The sequence below is a fragment of the Leucoraja erinacea genome, chromosome 40 (genome assembly GCF_028641065.1).
Source record: "Leucoraja erinacea ecotype New England chromosome 40, Leri_hhj_1, whole genome shotgun sequence".
In the NCBI taxonomy this organism is placed as follows: domain Eukaryota; kingdom Metazoa; phylum Chordata; class Chondrichthyes; order Rajiformes; family Rajidae; genus Leucoraja; species Leucoraja erinaceus.
In genome coordinates, this window is record NC_073416.1 from 6,146,720 (window position 1) to 6,166,784 (window position 20,065).

Below are 20,065 nucleotides of genomic sequence, written 5' to 3' on the forward strand. Positions count from 1 at the left end.
CATGGCCAGAGCGAGCAGCACCGGAAATTGGAGGAACAGCACCTCATATTCCGCTTGGGGAGTCTGCATCCTGGGGGCATGAACATTGAATTCTCCCAATTCTGTTAGCCCTTGCTGTCTCCTCTCCTTCCTATCTCTCCCTCAGCCCTCGGGCTCCTCCTCCTTTTTCCTTTCTTCTCCCCGCCTCCCCCCACCCCCCATCAGTCTGAAGAAAGTCTGAAAATCAAAGTCTGAAAATCGAAGGTAGACAAAAATGCTGGAGAAACTCAGCAGGTGCAGCAGCATCTATGGAGCGAAGGAAATAGGCAACGTTTCGTCCCGAAACATTGCCTATTTCCTTCGCTCCATAGATGCTGCTGCACCCGCTGAGTTTCTCCAGCATTTTGTGTCGACACTCTATAACTACTGTTCTGTGGCCACAATGCTGTTCGAACACCAACAAGAAATGTGGAGCTATTATGAGGCCATATGTTTGAATGCTTTTTCAAGTAGCCACATTAGTGAGCACACATCATCGTTAGCCTTGAATATGTCAGTTAATTAGTCTGCAAACCTGCTGTTCGTTGCAATACTATCTAGAAGTTGTGTTGCATGTAGACACATGAAGACCAGAGTCTGGTTACAGACTTTACCCTTCAGGATTTCATTAGCAAAGTGCAGAGAATGGTGTCAATATTTACTAATCCGTTCAGAGAATACGGTGTTGCTGGCAAGATAACCCATTGTGGATGATCATCAATGTTACCACAATGAGTTACTGAGCCTCTCAGTAGAACCTCTTGATCTGTTTCCTAATACGATAGGAATTAACTGAATTGCCATGAATTCAGACCTGGAAGATACTGTAGGTGAGTTGGCTCGTCATGTTTTGGCAGTTAGACAGAAAATGCTGGCGTAACTCAGCGGGACAGGCAGCGTCTCTGGGGAGAAGGAGTGGGTATCGTTTCCCACCCATCCAGTCACCCATTCCTTCTCTTCAGAGATGCCGCATGTCCCGCTGAGTTGCTCCAGCATTTCGTGTCTATCTTTGGTGTAAAGCAGCACCTGCAGTTCCTTCCTACACATGTTATGGCAGTTCTTACTTATCAAGGAAGTTCTTCAAGTCATGAACTCCAAGCACTAAGTACCTGGAGCCGGTGAATACTCAATGACTTCACGTCTGCCTTGCAGCTTGGAGATTGAAACATTATCTCATTTTCAGGACTGATTTGTCAAAGGCTCAATGTCTTTTCACATCCATCTCACCCAGCCACTTCCTGATATCACAAGTCATTGCCCATCTAATAACTAATCATTTGCACATGATTCCCCCTCATCCTTTTACTCTGTGCTGGGTCCTTCAGTGATTAGGGATACAAATATTCATGGACCATCCTCCACTGTTTGCTCTCCATCATCATTTCTGACTGGATTTGATGAGGCTGGAGAGATTTGCTCTGATCTGTTAGTTGCGGTTTTGATGTTTCGAGTGCAGATATCCAACGCTCAGAGATACAGCGTGGAGACAGGCCCTTCGGCCCACCGAGTCCGTGCCGACCATCGATCTCCCATTCACACCAGGTCTATGTTAGCGCGCTTTCTCATCCACTCCCGACACACTGGGGGCAAAAACTCGCACGTCAGTGGGAAGCGGGAGCAAACCGGAGCACCCAAAGAAAACTCATGCGGTCACAGGGAGAACGTGAAAACTCCACACAGACAGCACCCGAGGTCTGGACTGAACCCGGGTCTCTGGCGCTGTGAGACAGCAGCTCTACCAGCTGCGCTGCCATTAACAGGATTCAAACATGTGGGGCACCTGAACCACCTTTGGTAACAGATTCATACATCATATTTGCTTGCTCTTGAGCTGCAGTTCAGTACTCTGCAATGAACCAGGTTAGGTCTCGTAGATTGACATGGAGAGTAAGATACTGATGTTGTACAATCTACTGCTGTTGATTGCTCAGCATCTTATGGATGCTCAGTTTTATTCTGCTGGATCTTTCCTCAGCCAGTTATTATCGTGGTCCTTGTGCCACACAACACACTGAGTGATGTCCTGCCAACGGCGAGACTTGTCTTAACAAGGTCGCGGTTCATGGTCTTTTACATCAGTGTTATTGTGGACAGATATGTCTGCGACACCAGTGGCAACAGGTTAAGAAAGTGTTCTGCTCACAATCAGTGATGCCTCTCAGCTTAATGGCCCCATTCTTCCATGAAAGATATTTTACTTCAGGTACCACTAAAGAAACCACATAAAATCCACCAGTGAGACGTTCTGAACTAATAGGCATTGATTTCATGTCGAGCTGACTAACTGATGGCACTGCTCTGTATAAACCAGCCTGTGTATAACAACGTCCTATGTATGGTTATCAGCTTCACAGTGATCCTTGATCTGATACATAACATTTAGAGATTCAGTGCAGGGGGGAGATTGCATATAATGCCACGTCTCTAATGAGGAGCATGGAAGAGGAAGGTGAATTTAAGTTGAAATCAAAGAGAACCTATAACAATTGTCAGAGTTAAAAAAGTGGGAGGTGGGAAATGCATTGCATAAACATGCTCTCCTCTCATTCCTGGTATGTAGCCTTAACCAGGCAGACAGGGTGGAAGTGTTATCCTGCTGATGGCTGTAGCTGGAGAATTCTCAGTGAAAGGAATCCAGGGCTGCTCACACCAGTTCCCAGTAGACACAAGCCCAAAGTTGCAAACTGCCCACCATTCAAACCTAATTGGCACTAATTGGACAATATCACTCAGGAAGCCATTGGGTGGGAAATGAAAATGTCACTTTGATTTAGTAAGTGGCACTGCTGTGAGCTTGGGGACTATGCCAATTTGGGGGCAGCAGAGAGAGAGAGAGATCGCTGAACTGCACCTAACCCATACCAGTCCTGACTTTGAGCAAGATACATGCTGGCGGTAGAAACTAAAAGCTGGGAACGTTTTAATCCATGGCACGAACATATTTCATCTGGATCAGCTCAGAAATCTCTGGGAAATTTTAAATTCAAAATGTGTAAAGTGTATGAAGAAACTGCAGGTGCTGGTTTAAACCGAAGATAAGACACAAAATGCTTGAGTAACTCAGCGGGACAGGCAGCATCTCTGGTGAGAAAGAATGGGTGACGTTTCGGGGCGAGACCCTCTTCTGATTGAGTTACTCCAGCATTTTGTGTCTATGAACAAATGTTTATGTACATGAACAAATTAATGCAAAATAACCTAAGGCCAAGTAACCTACAAACACGCACCCAGAGGTCACAGGGAGAACGTGCAAACTCCACACAGGCAGCACCTGTGATGAGGATTGAACTGGGGTCTCTGGTGCTGTGAAGCAGCAGCCCTACCAGCTGTGCCACTGTGCCGCCAGAGCAGTCCCCCTCCAGAAATGTGAATTGTGTGTACAAGGTTTCACAGGCTTGTGAAATCCCTGATCTGAGGTGAATTAGTTCATCTCGGACAAGGCTTTAACATAGAGCTTCCCCTGGCTACTAAGAATGTAAACCAGTTGGATTTTCTCCTTCTGTTTTTTGTCCAAGACTTCCACTGGAAGATGGACGATGGTGAGTGTTACAGTTAGATTTGGTTGAGGCCCCATTCCTTTGTCTAATGGTCAATAGGATGCACCTTTAAATTATACACATGCTTGTGACAGGTCGATAGATAGCAGGGTGCTGTTGTGCATGGATTTATAATTTTTCACTTTTGCATGACGATAGAGAAAATTGGAACAAAATAAATATTTATTCTGCTTTGCTTTTCAGCTAAGGGTTAGCTGCGAGGTGCTAATTGTATCCCGATGAAAAAACATGTAAAGTTTCTATACCTAGACCTCACTGCCCCTCTTCCCACCTCCCATCACCTAACCCTAACCCTAACTTCCATTATCCCGTCGAGCCCCATATCTCTTGCCTCCCCATCTCTCATTTAACCCATGTCAGAACCTAATGATAATAGGGTGGCTCATTTTGACTTTAGGAAATTGACTTAAAATGGACTAATAAATCAATGGTAATGAGATGCTGCCACTTTAACTGACTGACGTTGGGAGTTGAGATCCTTGTTCATTATTGATTTATATTGTGTCAGTAATGCAGACGCTGGCCTTTGTTGAAACCGGCATCATTAAAGTTTACATTTTTTACCCTTTATATAAATGATATAAAATATCAGCACACGTCACTGACCTACTGAGCACAGAAGACTGTGCCGGGCTGATTCATTGCAACAGATAGGTGCCTAGTTCCCCCTCTCTCCTCACTCATACTTTTGTAAAATCAGCTCCCTCCTTTTAAGCTTAGAAACATCGAAACATAGACATAGAAAAATAGTGCAGGAGGAGGCCATTCAGCCCTTCGGGCCAGCACCACCATTCAATATGACCATGGCTGATCCTCCAAAATCAGTACCCTGTTCCTGCTTTCTCCCCATATCTCTTGATTCAGTTAGCCCTAAGAGCTATATCCAACTCTCTCTTGAAAACATCCAGTGAATTGGCCTCCACTGCCTTATGGGGCAGAGAATTCCACAGATCTTGGATTCCCACAATGATGATATGATATGCCAGTCACTGTAGCCCTAAGAGCTATATCCAACTCTCTCTTCAGTGCATCCAGTGAATTGGTACAAACTGCCTTAAACAAAAACAGAATTCCACGGATCTTGAATAGGCCACAATGAAGCGCCGACAAGGAAATGATTGAAGTTTGTTCTTGTAAGTCAGTGCACGGTGAACACTAGAGTAGTTATAATTTTCGGAATACAACCCCCTCGAAATAGAGTTGGCAAAACGGTAGACACTAGTGAGTGTACAGCGATAGAGTTAAAAACTAGATTGATGTACAGCAGCCATTACTGTACATTTCAGTTCAGTTTAGTTTATCGTCATGTGTACCGAGGTACAGTGAAAATCTTTTTGTTGCGTGCCATCCAGTTAGCAGAAAGACAAGACATGATTACAAGTGAGCCATTTACAGTGTATAGATACATGATAAGGGAATGTGGAGGAAAGAACTGCAGATGCTGGTTTAAATCGAAGATAGGCAGGAAAAGCTGGAGTAACTCAGCGGGACAGGCAGCATCTCTGGAGAGAAGGAATGGGTGATGTTTCGGGTCGAGACCCTTCTTCAGAGGTTATTATTCTATTATTATCATGATATGGGAATAACGTTTAGTGCAAGGTAAAGCCAACAATGTCCAATCAAGGATAGTCCGAGGGTCACCAATGAGGTAGATTGTAGTTCGATACTGCTCTGAAGTGTAAGGCCAATTTCTCAAATGACGCAATTTCACCCAGAAATAACTGCTAGCATGACCTGAAACGATCAAATTGCCTTTGCATGTGATTTCTTTAAAAAAAAGAACAGATGCAAAGAGATCTAATTGCTTTGGTACAGACTTTTCAGCACCTAGGAGGTTAACATCATCATATATAACATGTGTCACATAATCTATTTTAAAGGCAAAGAGCCGTTTAATAGAACAAAAGATCTATTTAAGCCTCACAAAATAAAATGAAAATGAATAATCTTCACTGACGTTGATTTATACTCGAGACAAACTTCATTAACACACTGTGCCTCCAATTAATTAAGGCGCTAATTTTGTTCATGGGAATTACAAGTAGGGATCTTATCTCTCACCTAAAATTGTCAGTGAAATCCAAACAGCTCTGTCTCCTGTTTACCAGGAAACCCTCGTCCCAACAGGTTAGAACAGCGTTTAAAAAAACAGATACTTTTGTCGTGTTGAACGTTGACAAGTTCAGATTCAATGTAGTTAATGATGGCACTCAGTCCTACTTATAAGTTTAACATTTCGCACCATACTACTTCAGTCTGAAATACTAACCCAAGGAGCTCAAGGGGCCGCATGCCGACTCCTGCTTCTATTTCTTAAGTTCTTACGTACTTAGATGTATGTTACGTACAATTTTTTGGTGACCCTACTGTCCTGGTGGGTCCATGCTGAACAACTCTAGATTGTATAGGAAGGAACTGCAGATGCTGGTTTACACCGAAGATGGACACAAAATGTTGGAGTTACTCAGCGGGACAGGCAGCATCTCTGGAGAGAAGGAATGGGTGATAGTTTGCATCGAGACCCTTCTTCAGACTCTCTGGATTATTTGACATCAGGATGTATCACTGGAGTCCTGTGTTCTTGTCGACACGATTCCAGTCGTGTTTGGTCAATTAGAATTCTAATCTCAGCCAGCATCAGCCGCCACCCAAGGAACAATGAATCATTTGACTGGGAGGTTGAGCTGATCCGTTCCTGAAAACGTGCACTCCACACCCACACAATGACAACACTTTCCGTGGAACCTGAGATCAGTTTAAAATAACCAGACATTGTTTCAAGACTTGATACGTATAAACAAGAAACATTTTCCAAAATGTAGATTGTTGTAAGGCAGAACTAATTATATGGATCATCTCAATCCAAGGACAAGATAACGAAGCAAAATAGTTAGGGAGACGCATTTTCTGTCACGGGAACATTAAGCCCACGTTAACTTTATTTATTTTACTATGCTGATGTTGTTAAAACAAATATTATAGAAGGCCCAAGTTATTCAGGTCATTGGTAGACAAAAATGCTGGAAAAACAGCATCCATAGAGCGAAGGAAATAGGCAACGTTTCGGGCCGAACCCCTTCTTCAGACTGATGCAGGGTGGGGGGGGGCAGGAAGAAGAAAGGAAGAGGAGGAGCCAGAGGGCTGAGGGAGAGCTGAGAAGGGGAGGAAACAGCAAGGGCTACCGGAAATTGGAGAAGTCAATGTTCAGGCCACCGGGATGCAGACTGCCCAAGCGGAATATGAGGTGCTGCTCCTCCAGTGTCTGGTGGTGCTAATTCAGTTCATTGTTGGGGCAACAGCAAAGATTTTCTTTTTCCATTCCCCATGTTGCTACACACAATGGCCAAAGCAATTCTTCCCAGTTAACTCATGCGATGGAACACAGAATGCAGTTTGAATGAATCAATGATACTTTATTATCACATGTGACATGTGACTGTGAGATTACTTATATCTCTTGACATACATATTTAAAAACCAAAAATACCCCGGTTCTGTTTTACCTTGATTTAAAGAAACAAAATATCCTTACATTCAATTGTGATTAACTCTTTAAAATTTGTATTTTAAACAGTTTAATAATCCTAGATATCTGTGCCAAATTTATTAAAGCTAACAGTACTTCAGTTATTAAAATTCAAGTTATAATAACATTCAGAAACAAAGGAATCACTTTGGAGAGCATGTGAGTTTGTTCAATGAACTCATCTATATTCTACTAGTTTTGTTCCTTCTCTCGGTTGCCAGTGCGTTTGGTGATCTCTGAGCTAATTAGGCCCTGGATGCTTCCCCACTTTAGATATGATCAGGGCTTTTGGGAATGAAGGGAGCAGGTCACTGCAGAAAACAGCTGCTGTTAAAAAGTGATTCAATGCTTAGCAGAGACTTCATAAAAAGAAAAGTTCACAATTTGCAAAATAACACGAACACATCAATAGTATTAGGAAATACACATGTTTCAAGGGGATCCCTCGGAGTTAAAGTCAAACCCGAATATACTGTAATTGGAGATCTAAAATGGTTTCACATTAGTTTATGAATTATGATCATGTTTTATTGTCATGTTGACGGAATTGTGTGCGGGGTAAGAATGGTAAATAATCTTGTTCCTGATGTGTCCTGCTCCGGTTTGACAAGGGCACAACCATCAAACAGCACGAGCTGGAAGTGAAAGGAAAAAGCTGCTCAATGAGATCCGCCTTCATTTCCCCTGTTATCCCCCAAGTTTGTGCAATCAAAGCAGGCACGGTGAGAGTCAGCAGCTTGATTAAACATAATATAGATTTATCATCCCTCTGCAAGTCTGACTGTGATTCCATATTAAACAATGACAGGTAAGAGGTATCGACAAAAATATGTGGGTGACCTTCTGACAACTTTACAGTGGAAAGCCTCCAAATCAGCCAGAGGACCTAATTCATGTGATATTCATCGTGCAAGGTCTCTCAGCTGCTCCTATCATAAACTGATAAGTCTCATTATACTTTCCATAAACAGAACTCTGTGGAATTAGAAAGGGGATCTTCAGTCAAGGTCCAAGAGATTTAATTTAAAAAGTGCTGGAGTAACTCAGCGGGTCAGGCAGCATCTGTGGAGAACATGGATAGGTGACGTTTCACAGAGTTCTGGAGTAACTCAGCGGGTCAGGCAGCATCTGTGGAGAACATGGATAGGTGACGTTTCACAGAGTGCTGGAGTAACTCAGCGGGTCAGGCAGCATCTGTGGAGAACATGGATAGGTGACGTTTCACAGAGTGCTGGAGTAACTCAGCGGGTCAGGCAGCATCTGTGGAGAACATGGATAGGTGACGTTTCACAGAGTGCTGGAGTAACTCAGCGGGTCAGGCAGCATCTGTGGAGAACATGGATAGGTGACGTTTCACAGAGTTCTGGAGTAACTCAGCGGGTCAGGCAGCATCTGTGGAGAACATGGATAGGTGGCGTTTCAGGTCGGGACCCTTCTCCAGCATTGTGTCATCAGAGTGAAGAAGGGTCCCAACCCAAAACGTCACCTATCCATGTTCTCCAGAGATGCTCCCTGACCCGCTGAGTTACTCCAACACTCCGTGTCTTTGTTACTAAACCAGGATCTGCAGTTCCTTGTACCTCCAAGGGATTAAACCACTTCCCCTCACCAGCTCTCTCGAATCACTGGTCTAATCTGAACCTTTACAAAAGAGAATTAGTTCAGAGCACCAGAGCAAAGGAATTGTGATGAGACCCAGAGTAATATATGAGTGGGACTTCTTTCTGTCAGAAGCAAGATGGGCTGAATGAGCTTTTCTGTACACACTTGCAAATTTTTCTATGTCCAAATGGAAAATACAAATTAATTCTCACGAAGGGCTCTATTGCATTATGTGCAAGAGGTAGAACAGTATAATGGCCTTGTTGAGTCTCCCGTTGGTGTGACTCGGCTTTGTGGCTTCATTAGCCAGTGGATCAGTAACCAACCAAGGCTGGAGCAGGTTGGCTGATGTCAGTGACTGCAAAGAAAGTGGGTCAAGTGTATAACCAAAGGCAATGCCAGGGCCAGTGCTGCCTAATTACAGCCTGACTTCATAGGTTAGCAAGCTTAAAGTGAGTCCAATCTGAAGAAGGGTCCCGATCCAAAACTTCACCTATCCATGTTCTCCAGGGATGCTGCCTGACCTGCTGAGTTTGTGTCTTTATTTTTTAAAGTGAGTCCATCCTAGTCTTGTCATTCAAAAGAGGTTTTCATGGAGGAAAACTTGCCAGAAAGGATGCAGCTGTCTTCCACTTCAGCCAACAGTCAATAATCAAAGATGAATCAGCTAATCATTTTGGAAAGATCAATATAATCAAACCGCGTCGACATTGTTTTATGAGAGGTAAACCATGTTTGGCAGGCGTGCTTGGATTCTTTGAGGATGTAACAGGGAGAGTGGATAGAGGGGAACTAGGAGCGGCTGTTGAATAAATGAAAAGCCTGAGATATTGGAGGAATTGCGTTGGGGTGGATTGAAAACTGGCTCCACATGGAAATCCACATGGAGTTGGAAGAAATGGGTTTTTTTCAGGCTGGATCAACATAACGGGTAAAGAACGCCAGGCGTCGTCTTTACCGTTCAATTGTTTACAATAACGACCTGGAAAACAGAATACACTGTAAGGTTTCCAAGTTTGCCGATGATAAGTAAATAGGTGGAAGGGCATATGGAGGTGAGAACATTGTGATTCTGCAGAGGGATAAAAATAGAAAGATTGGCAAAAACAATGATCTCTGGAATTCTCTGCCCGAGGCCGAACCATCAGATATATTTGTGGTAGAGACACGATGGCGCAGCGGTAGAGCTGCTGCCTTACAGCGCCAGAGACTTGGGTTTGATCCTGACTACAGGTGCTGTCTGCACGGAGTTTGCACGTTCTCCCCGTGACCTGCGTGGGTTTTCTCAGAGATCTTCTTTTGTTTCCTCCCACACTCCAAAGACGTACAGGTTTGTGGGTTAATTGGCTGGCAATAAATGATGCTTAGTGTGTGCAGGATAGTGTTAATGTGCGGGGATCGCTGGTCGGTCGGTACGCACTCAGAGGGCCGAAGGGCCTGTTTCCACACCGTATCTCTAAACTAAACTAAACTAAGATAGATAAATATTTGAAAGATCGAGGAATTGAGGGTTATGGGAAACTGACACATCAGAGAGTTCAGGCCAGTATAGACCAGCCACGTGGAGTATTGTGTGCAGTTCCACTCACTCATCACAGGAAGGAGGTGGAGGCTTTGGAAACGGGTGCATTAACCATAATGTTGCCTGGAGTCGAGAGTATTCGTTAATATAAGCCAGGGGAGCTTGGACAAACTTGGATTGTTTTCTTTGAAGCTCTGGAGATTTGAGGGGATTTGACCTGAAAGAAATATGTCAAATTAGGAGAGGCATAAACAGGATAGACAGTCAGAATCCTTTTCCCAGAGTGGAAATACCAAATAGTTTCAGGGTGAGAGAGGGCAGGTTTTTTCCAAGTCAAGTCAAGTCTATTTGTCACATACACATACGAGATGTGCAATGAAATGAAAAGTGGCAATGCGGTGAGAGTGTGGTGGGTGCCTGGAACTTGCTGCCAGGAGGCAGATACAATACTGGTGTTTAAGAGGCTTTTAGATAGGCACGTGGATATGTAGGGAATGGAGGGATATGGACCACGTGTAGGCAGAGGCCGTTACTTTAACCTGGCATTGTGTATAGCAGGGTTCCAATGGGCCGAAGAGCCTGTTCCTATGCTATACTCTTCCATTTTCTATGCTCTGTTTGATTTACAAGTCATCACTATAACACCATTGACTCTTTGAGATATGTATTTTAAATTTACAAACTTGATTTTTGTTCTCATAAATCGCATGTTACTCTGCATACAGAATACATGCGACTGAGATACCCGGGCTGCGTTTTGCCCAGCATTTCTTGATTGACATAACTTTGCTTAACAATTAGAACAGGTCCCTTTTGTAAATTGAGGAATAGCCGTGTAGTACAAGCTGGTTATTATCACTCTGCTGTTTTGTGGGAGCTTGCTGTGTACAAACTGGCCGTGACGGTGACTAGGCTGTTTGGTTGTAAAACATGTGCTGGTGTGAAAGGCAGTCTACAGATGCAGAAAGGCCACAATGGACCCGGGCCATTTGTGAGAAGGATAAGTGCCTTAACCCACAGCGCTTTGTTTTCTTTGTATTCCTTCCGTTTTCCTCGTCGGCACGACAAATGGACCTCTCCAATCTGTCAAGGGGAATGCTAAACTTTCCTGCTTCACGTACCAACTCACCTGATATGTGTGTACAGTACCACCTTCACACTCCACTTTCAGATTTCCAGCTCTTTTTAGCTTTGCCTGTTTTATTTATGTCGCGTATGCCACCAATCTAAATGAATTCACAAGGGATGTCAAAAACGTGGTAATAAACATAGATCACAACTAACAACCTCCATTCACATATCCTGGCTGCTTGATAGGTTGAGGTTATATATAAAAATATTGCATCAAAATGACAGGCACCCATTTAAACACTGAAGCCCTGGTTCTATTTTAAACCGCACACGGAGATTAAAAACAACAGGTCCAAACCTTGCTCTACATGTCTGCTCTTTAATTCTTGGCATTAAATGGCCATATGAGCCTTGGGGATTGTAAACCACTATTGATTCTTCCTCCAGCTCCCTGAGCAATCTTTCACCAGTTCTACCTGGGAATCGGTCAATATTTGAACAATATGAGGCGGTTCTATTTGATACGAGCCAAATTGGATTTTTCCTGTTTAGTTGCTAGAAGTCGATTCAAACAATCTTCTTTTGGCATTCCCCTTTTAACCATTCTACTAAAATAACCCAACAGAGTAAACATATGGGGACATCTTACTTTAGCATATGCTGTGTCTCAGTTGCTCGTCAACTTTGGAGCTCCTGACTAGCCTCTCCCGAGACTGCGAGCTCTCGATGTAAAGTCCATAGGCCGCGGTTGGAGCGATCCCAGGCAAGGGGCTCAAGTCAGTCCGAGGAGACCTCCAGCTCCATCGATGGTAGGCCGCAGAGCAACCGGAGATGCGATCCGGAAAATAGTCGCATCCCCGGCAAGGTAAGAAACTGAAAAAAAAGTTTCCCCCGTCCCCCTCCCCCCACATGAAACAAACCAGAGATCATTTACACAAACTTTTAACACACACTAAAAATTAAAAAGACGAAAAAACAGACAGACAGTTGACGGGGCAGCCAATCGTGCGGCGCCCCCTGGTGGTTCACTGGATGGGAATCATAAGCGAGAAGTCTGGCATAGTTTCCTCAACGGAAGCTCCCAAGTGGATCATCCCCGATTACAACAACAAATGCATAAACGGATCTTTGTTCCCCAAGCCTTCCCCGAGCTTAACGCCTTTGTTACTCATTGCTTTAGCAAGCTAAGCCATCAGGGAAGCTCGTTGACGTGTTCGCATTGATCCAATGGGACAGGCGCTTTAAAGTTTAGCTGTAAATATTTATTGGCATAACCTGATTTTGCTCATCAATATTCTCAGAAACCGCGATCTGTATTTGCATATTTCTCATTAGTGTGCGTGAGAATTCTTCCCGTGAGGTCATTTGCCAGCGTTATTGTAGCAATCAGCGGTGAGGGGTCAGTTGTCACTGACCTGTGTTTGTTTGCAACAGCCAACAATAACTTGAATTTATCTAGCCCCTGTAAAACAGTGTAACATCCCATGAGTGATGGACTGGGCTACATCTACATCCCACACGAGCCAAAGGAGGAGATGAAAGCTTGATCAAACACAATCCTTTCAGAGAACATCTTTAACGGCAGACAGATGTAGAGAAGGAATGACGTTTGTTTGTTTGTTATTAATGACTATTCTAGTCCCAACACTGCCATCAAGCCGGATCTAATTGGGTAGCACATGTGCTGCCTCACAGTGCAAGAGACCCCGGGTGTTGTCGGCTGCTTGGGTGGAGTTTGCACGTTCTCCCTGTGACCGTGAAGTTCCCGCGGATGCTCTGGTTTCCTCCCACATCCCAAATATGTGGGGGTTTAGAGGTTAATTGGCATTTATAATTTCCCCCAAATGTGTCGCGAGTGAATGCAAAGGTGGGATAACATAGAATGAGTGTGGACGGGTGATCGACGGATGGCATGGACTTGGTGGGCCCAAGGGGTCTGTTTCCACGCTGTACCTTTTAATTCAATCAATCTAAATACTCTTTCACAGCACATGGTAGAGGTACATTTAAACACAGAGTTTATTCCTCGTAGCTTTCAATCCAAGAGTGCCTGGTCAAATCTAGACATTAGATGACCTAGGAAGGTTATTATGACATTTCATTTTCAAAAGTTTTTCAGCCGCATAATGCGAAAAAATAAACTATGCTTGGCCTTTGGTCATTTTCCCAGTGGTCAGATTTTATTGTTGAGCTATCGACATAACTTGTGTGTGTGTTTGTACCCAGCCGGCACAATGTCATGGCGCAGAAATCAGAGCGCACCCTCTTTTAACATGCTCAACATCAGTTCAGTTTAGTTTAGTTTACTGCCACGTGTGCCGAGGTACAGTGAAAAGCTTTTGTTGCGTGCTATTACAATCGAGACGTTTACAGTGTGTGCTGCCTGCAGTGCTTATGTCTCCTGGAAATTAAATGAAATTGGAGGAAAATGGCCTTGCCATTTTGCACACAGATTGGGATACGCCCAGTCATTAGACGTATCTAAGGTGGAGTAAGATCAATCTTGAGCTGGCACTGAAGAGGAGGTGAGGCCTGGGCAGATCAGCCATTATCATATTGAATTGCAGGGCAGGCTTGAGGGGCCGAGTGGCCTGCTCTGCCCCTATTTTCCTGTACTCACATCCATGTGTAAAACGGGACCTCAGTATTTCCCGTGGGGAGTCGGCTGCAGAGCTCCCAGTTACCGAGGCATCACAACACTGACCACCTCATGAAGCAAATCCGAACTTCAAACAATCATCCCCAACACCACCGCACAACAAGCTGCTGTGGAATAACAAGCTGCTGTGGAGGAGAGGGAACACAAGGGGTCCAGGCGGGTCCCCTTCCCCACTCGATGAACACAAGATACCATGATTGAATGGCTCAGTACACTTGATGGGCCGAATGGCCTAATTCTGTTCCTGTCACATGAACTTATGAACTAAACAAACGTACTGCCTGCAATTTTTGTGTTAAATCCAAAATAATCCCGCAAGCTACAAGATAGAAATTGCACTGAAACTTGATGTGACACCGCACTCGTGTTTTAAAACCCCGAAATGTGAAGGATGCAGGGAGGCTTGAGAGAGACGAGGAGCTTCTTATGTTAGGGGTGAGCACAGCAACGATATGAGGAAGATAAAGAGCATATTTGGAGGTTTGTAGGATGGTTCAGGGTCACTGTGCCCATCGCAGACAGTTTAAAACAGTGAATGATCGGAATTGTCATGATGAGAAATTTATAAGTGGGAGTTTTGTCAGCACGTCGTGCATGGTACAGTGACCAAATGCTGGAAGAAGTTGAATCTGCTATCAGAGCATTATTTAATATATCAGTTCAAAGCAAGCGTGATTCTGGCTGACATGCTGTTAGGCTCCTCTGAATACATTCTAGGATGCAGGGGAAGAAAATCTCTGCACCGCCAGTCATCTTTCACCTTAGCAACAGCGAGCGAGGCAACACACAGGATAGTTTTCATCATGAATACCATTGAAGAATAGACTAAAGCCTTCTTAAGGTGCAGGATTATCATGTATTGGGAATGTGATGAAGGCGAGCAAGCAGCAATTGGTAATGACAGTAAACGCCTGTAGACCTGTCAAGGGTCAAGACCGGGACACATCATATTAAAAAGTGTGGCTCTTGGCAGTGTAATGTTCTGTCATGCACTGAGCACCATGACTAGACTGCAGGAGGTTTAAAAATGAGTGTAAAGATTTTACACTGCTTAGATAGCTCCAGTAAAGGTATAGTAATTAAACCCATATGCAATTTAACACTCTATTTTCTTGTGTTTTTTCATTTATTATCATTCAATTATAATTTAGTTTAGAGATACATAGAATATAGAAACTTTGGCTTAAAGGATAAGGTGGAATTGCATTTGTCATATATCCTGATGGCAGAGGAGATTGTTCAGCCCATTGAGTCCATGCCAGCTCATTGAGCAACCCCATTCATTCTATTCCCCCATTCATTTCTGTGTAACCTGTTCTCTCTTATATTCCCACTGACCTCACCCCCGATTCTCCTGCCACCCACCTACACAAGAGTCAAGAGTGTTTAGTTGCCGTATGTACCAGAACAGAACAATTAAAGAACTTATTTTACAATCGTCAATTAACTCACCAGCCGGCACGGCTTTGGAATGTGGGAGGAAAGCAGAGGACTCGGGGAAATGCCACAGGGAGAACATGAGAACTCCATGTAGACAACAGCCAAGGTCAAACCCAGCTCGCTGGAGCTGTGAGGCAGTTGGCGTAAATACAAGACAAAGACAAACTCCTTGCTGCTGGATATGGTCTCACGGGGAGGTAAAAGACCAGTTGATGATACAAAATGCTGCAGTAACTCAGCGGGGCTGGCCGCATCTCAGGAGAGAAGGAATGGGTGACTTTTCAGACTGAAGTAGTCTGAAGAAGGGTCTCGACCCGAAACGTCACCCATTCCTTCTCGCCTCCCCGTCCCGCTGAGTTGCTCCAGCATTTTGCGTCTATCTTCGGTTTAAACCAGCATCTGCAGTTCCTTCCTACACACATTGGTTAGCATCCCATTTATTTGTTTTGTGCACAAGGAATGCCTTTCTCATTATTCTCAAAGCAGTCATTTTTTGAATGTTTAAAATACATACTGAAAGCTACAAGGCCAATTTGCTTAGATTCAATGTCCTCGGTCTGTTTTGTTCCAGTGTATACCGCACTGTGACCACTGTGATCCTACACGTGTCTTACAAGCTCATGGAATCTGCTGTACGAAGCCTTCTTAGATCCTTTGTAAATTCAAGAAGATTTGTACTAAACCCTCAAGAGTTTTAAAGCTCTGTGACCATTTTAGCCTGAGGAACGTTTTTCTTAAAGAATTTGACAGAAGACGGTCATTTTACTGCGAGAATTCAGTGTCTGAAGGGCAAGATGAAATGTAACTGCGCCGCACACAGAGGCTCACCGTGTGATGTCTTGGCTAGTGTTGGCCTCACATCGAACATTTCTTCCTTTTAATAGTTTGGTTCAAAAGATGTTCTTGAGCACATTTCAACACTCATCGTGGATTAATATCAACCCCAGACTATTAACTCTTTATACTCCCCAGTCCCTCCAATATTCAAGCCAGTTTGACTATGAAATTATTGCACTACATTTGAGTAACACATTTGGGACGTGTCTGGTCATGAATTGTTTTGAAGCATTTTGTGTGTGAATGGGTCAGGAAATGAAGAAGGGGCAAGTGGCTCATTAGATTCCTGTCGTATTATCTAACGGAGAGAAAACAGGGAAACCTGGATGAAGATTCTTCCAGGAAAGTGATAGAGTTAGTTAGACGATAAATTGAACATGGTCCATGGCAGGAAGAAGGTAAAAGACCATTTTTCATCACATGCTCGTTGTGTTCATGATGGAAAAATGTTTATTAAAGTGTTTCGGCAACATTCTGCATGTCTGTAATGGAGCACAGGTTAATTAGGCAGATTCTTATTCGAATTCCATTCATCAATTTCCCAGTTCTGTTCAACTGAGGAAATATATGGAGTGCTTTGATTTATGAAGCACTGGCTGACTAAATAGATTGGATTTGAAGAATGCACCTCTCTAAAGGCAATGACGGAATAATCAAAGCGATGAGTTAATCCTCATTACCCTTGTGGACCCCAAATGTTTGCCTCCAGAACGGCACCAGGCAAAGCCCTGACCTTGAGTACCATGGGTCACCTGTCCATTTTCTGAGCTCCAGGAAAGTACAGGGAGGAAAAGAAGATAACCTGAGAGATTGGTCACTATCATTGATATTTGTTGTGTTCTGTGTTGGTTCAGGTACGAGCTAGTGCCATTGCCCAGGATGCTGATCAGAACTATGACTACGCCAGCAACAGTGTCATCTTGCATCTGGATGTTGGAGATGAAGTCTACGTGAAGCTTGACGGTGGAAAAGTCCATGGCGGCAATAACAACAAGTATAGCACCTTTTCCGGTTTCATCATCTACCCAGACTGAGCAAAGGTGCCTTGTGTCCTATTGCAGACCAACCAGGGAGGAATGTGTGTTGTATCAATCAGAAGGTTAAATGGAGCACAGAATTAGCAACCCACCCCAACAAAGCCCTCAATTTTCCAATCGATAAATGACAAATCACAATTTTATTTTAAACTTCACAATCGGTCGTTTTTGTTTTATTTTAGCACTCATATCAATTGATTCATTAAACAAGATCTGCCCGTTGACTGAATGTGAGAGCAGTAGCTAGCGTTACTGAAACAAGCAAAGGCAATGCGCTAAAAAACAACCACAGTTAAAAATCCAGAGAGTTAAATAATGAATGAATATCAATTAACTCACAAGTCACATTTGCCTTTAATATGCTGGTAGTGTATTTATCATTCCCCAATCTAATTCGTAGCCAAGCAGCGTGCTTAATACATTTTTACAAGTAGCTGCTTGTAAAATACTTCGAATATACCCAAATCCCGATATCCTGCGTCTTAAATGTTGCTTCCTGCTTTCTATGCATCATGTTCTACTGGATAATGTCACGTTTGCACCAACAGTGAAAATTGCATAGCTGTTCCTTCAGGCAGTCGCATCATCAGTAGAACAGCCACTGAGAATACGGGCAGCAATATTAACTTGGGTAAAAAAAAAACCTCAAAGCCCCATCTATCTGTTCCAGTGGTTGAGGTGGACACTGTGGCACTATTTCCTCCCTCGGCCAGCTATCACCAAAAACAGATTCACCGCTCAATCATCACACTGCTCTTTATTGAAACTTGCTGTGCGCAAAATGTCTGCTGCATTTGCCTATGTAACAACAGTCACTGCACTTCAAAGAAGCTAATTGTGATAATGCGCTATATTAATACATTTCTTTCTTCCTTATCTAATTTAAATGGTAGACTTTTTTGGGTCTATCTACGCTTTCAGTGAGAACCGAGGTCAAATTGATGAAATTCCTGTCCTTATTACTGCTTGCAAAACTGTTGTTAATATCACTTAATGTACGGCATAGATAAAGGGGCCTTCTAGTGCAAATGTGTTATGTGTCCTTAGTAAAGTTGGAGATTTATTTACTCCATGTTGTTAGTATTGGTTCTACATTTATCTCACCTAATAGCAAAAGCCCTTCACGACACCGTCACATCAACTCATTTCTTTGTGTTGTTAAGTCACATTGTGGAAGGTACAATCTCGTTCATCACTAAGTTGATTTGATTTCATTCTTGACATCTTTGAATACCTTATCGCCGAACAGATAGAGGAAGAAAAGTTCCAACAGAAAGAAAAATTACTAGCCTGTGTTCTGGGCAGCACTAAGGCCGCACAAACGTGCTTGCCTCAAATAATTCCGTGTGCTTTTTGAATCCAAGTGCACCAGAAATTTCAAGTTTGATGAGCACTTGTATAGTAATATTTGTAAAATGAAGCAAGTGTAATCAAGTCTTAAACATGGATGAAGGTAGAATTTAGCAATCAATAGTGATACCAAAACTCGTGTAACCAACAGAGGAGCGGAGGTCATCTATTAGTATTTCTTCTTTCTGCTTGGACTTTCTATACAGTTGTTTTCCGACAGTGTTCATGATACAAAATTTGCACATATGTCATCCTTACAAAATTCCAGATGTGTGATTTACCTAGAAAGCCTGAGACATTTGCCATGTTACTGACTGGAGCTTTAGACACTGTTAAAGGCGCTCAATTTAACTGGTACCATTCTCATTTGCAAAATTGATCTTGCTCCCGTTTCTGCCAATTGCACATATCATCAATTGAAATTCTTCATTACGATATTAATTGTTGAAAATTTTATTTAATCTTGCCCTTGTATCGTGTGAAGTGCGATCACTCCTGTAAACAGTTATATGAGGACAGGAACATCACTATTTGAGGCCTCAAGTGACATCTGTTGGTCTTTACCTGAATACCAAATAACAAAAAACAAATATTACATCTTTTAACAAATGTACTACTTAGCATTGGAATGAAATAAGATGGAATTTTAGGTAGTCTTCCTTGCAAATTCTTTAAAATGTATTAAAGAAGTCAAAATCATTGGGCCGACTTTTAATTCAAAGGATTGGCCACAAGACGACACCTTCATGTAAATAGGGCCCTTGTGATTGAACTGAAGGTTTTCCATGCATGTTGAGTTTGTACTGTGCTTGCGTCATGCATAATAGCAATATGTATTGTAAACCATTTCTGGCAGAAGATGTAGACAATTTGTACCAGTTTATCCACCTTGCAAACTCAAATTCCTGCTTTGCTCTTCACAAATTGCCTTGTTCTCAAATCATACGTCTTCTGCATTATTGGCCGTCCAGTTTAACTTCTTTATTTCATCGGTTAGGAGATGATGATGTACAAAAGCAGTGCCTAATAGGAGGTGTCAGCTTTAATCTAGTACAATACGTTGTACATGAGTCGATGGTGCCCAGTTAGACCAGGAACAAATGTTGATCTTTCCTTCGATTCTAATCAAAATGAGTTCGGACAATCACAACCCAGGTAATTTCTATGTACAAAAAAAAACTTTTCACCCTGGATATCCCAACATGTTTTTCCTGATAAAATGATCAAAGGCTTTTGTTTGTCTGCCCCACATATCTCTTGTATTGCATGGCCATCGATCTTCAATGGTGAAGCGATCCTGGTTTGGTCTCTCTTTGTAATACCTTTACCACAACCCAGCATTGCTCTTGCACAGCGGTTGAAGTTCACCTCCAGTCCTAACCTCATCATCTTGGCTTCCAAAGATTTCAGGGAATTAAAAAAAAAGAAACTTCCTTCTCAGTACTT

General features: G+C 43.0%; 1 protein-coding gene and 1 long non-coding RNA gene across 2 annotated transcripts in view; one reads left to right on the forward strand and one right to left on the reverse strand.

Moving 5' to 3' along the window:
- LOC129714696 (complement C1q-like protein 2) overlaps nucleotides 1–17,450 on the forward strand; it is a 30,464-nt gene extending 13,014 nt beyond the window's left edge. The window contains exon 2 of the mRNA XM_055664462.1: nucleotides 17,087–17,450. Within this exon, the coding sequence (XP_055520437.1) occupies nucleotides 17,087–17,266 (180 nt within the window). The 3' untranslated portion in view covers nucleotides 17,267–17,450. The remainder of the gene's footprint in view (nucleotides 1–17,086) is intronic.
- Nucleotides 6,966–20,065, reverse strand: part of LOC129714698 (uncharacterized) — a 49,244-nt gene continuing 36,144 nt past the window's right edge. Inside the window, exon 3 of the long non-coding RNA XR_008726374.1 lies at nucleotides 6,966–7,736. This is a non-coding gene — a long non-coding RNA (uncharacterized LOC129714698). The remainder of the gene's footprint in view (nucleotides 7,737–20,065) is intronic.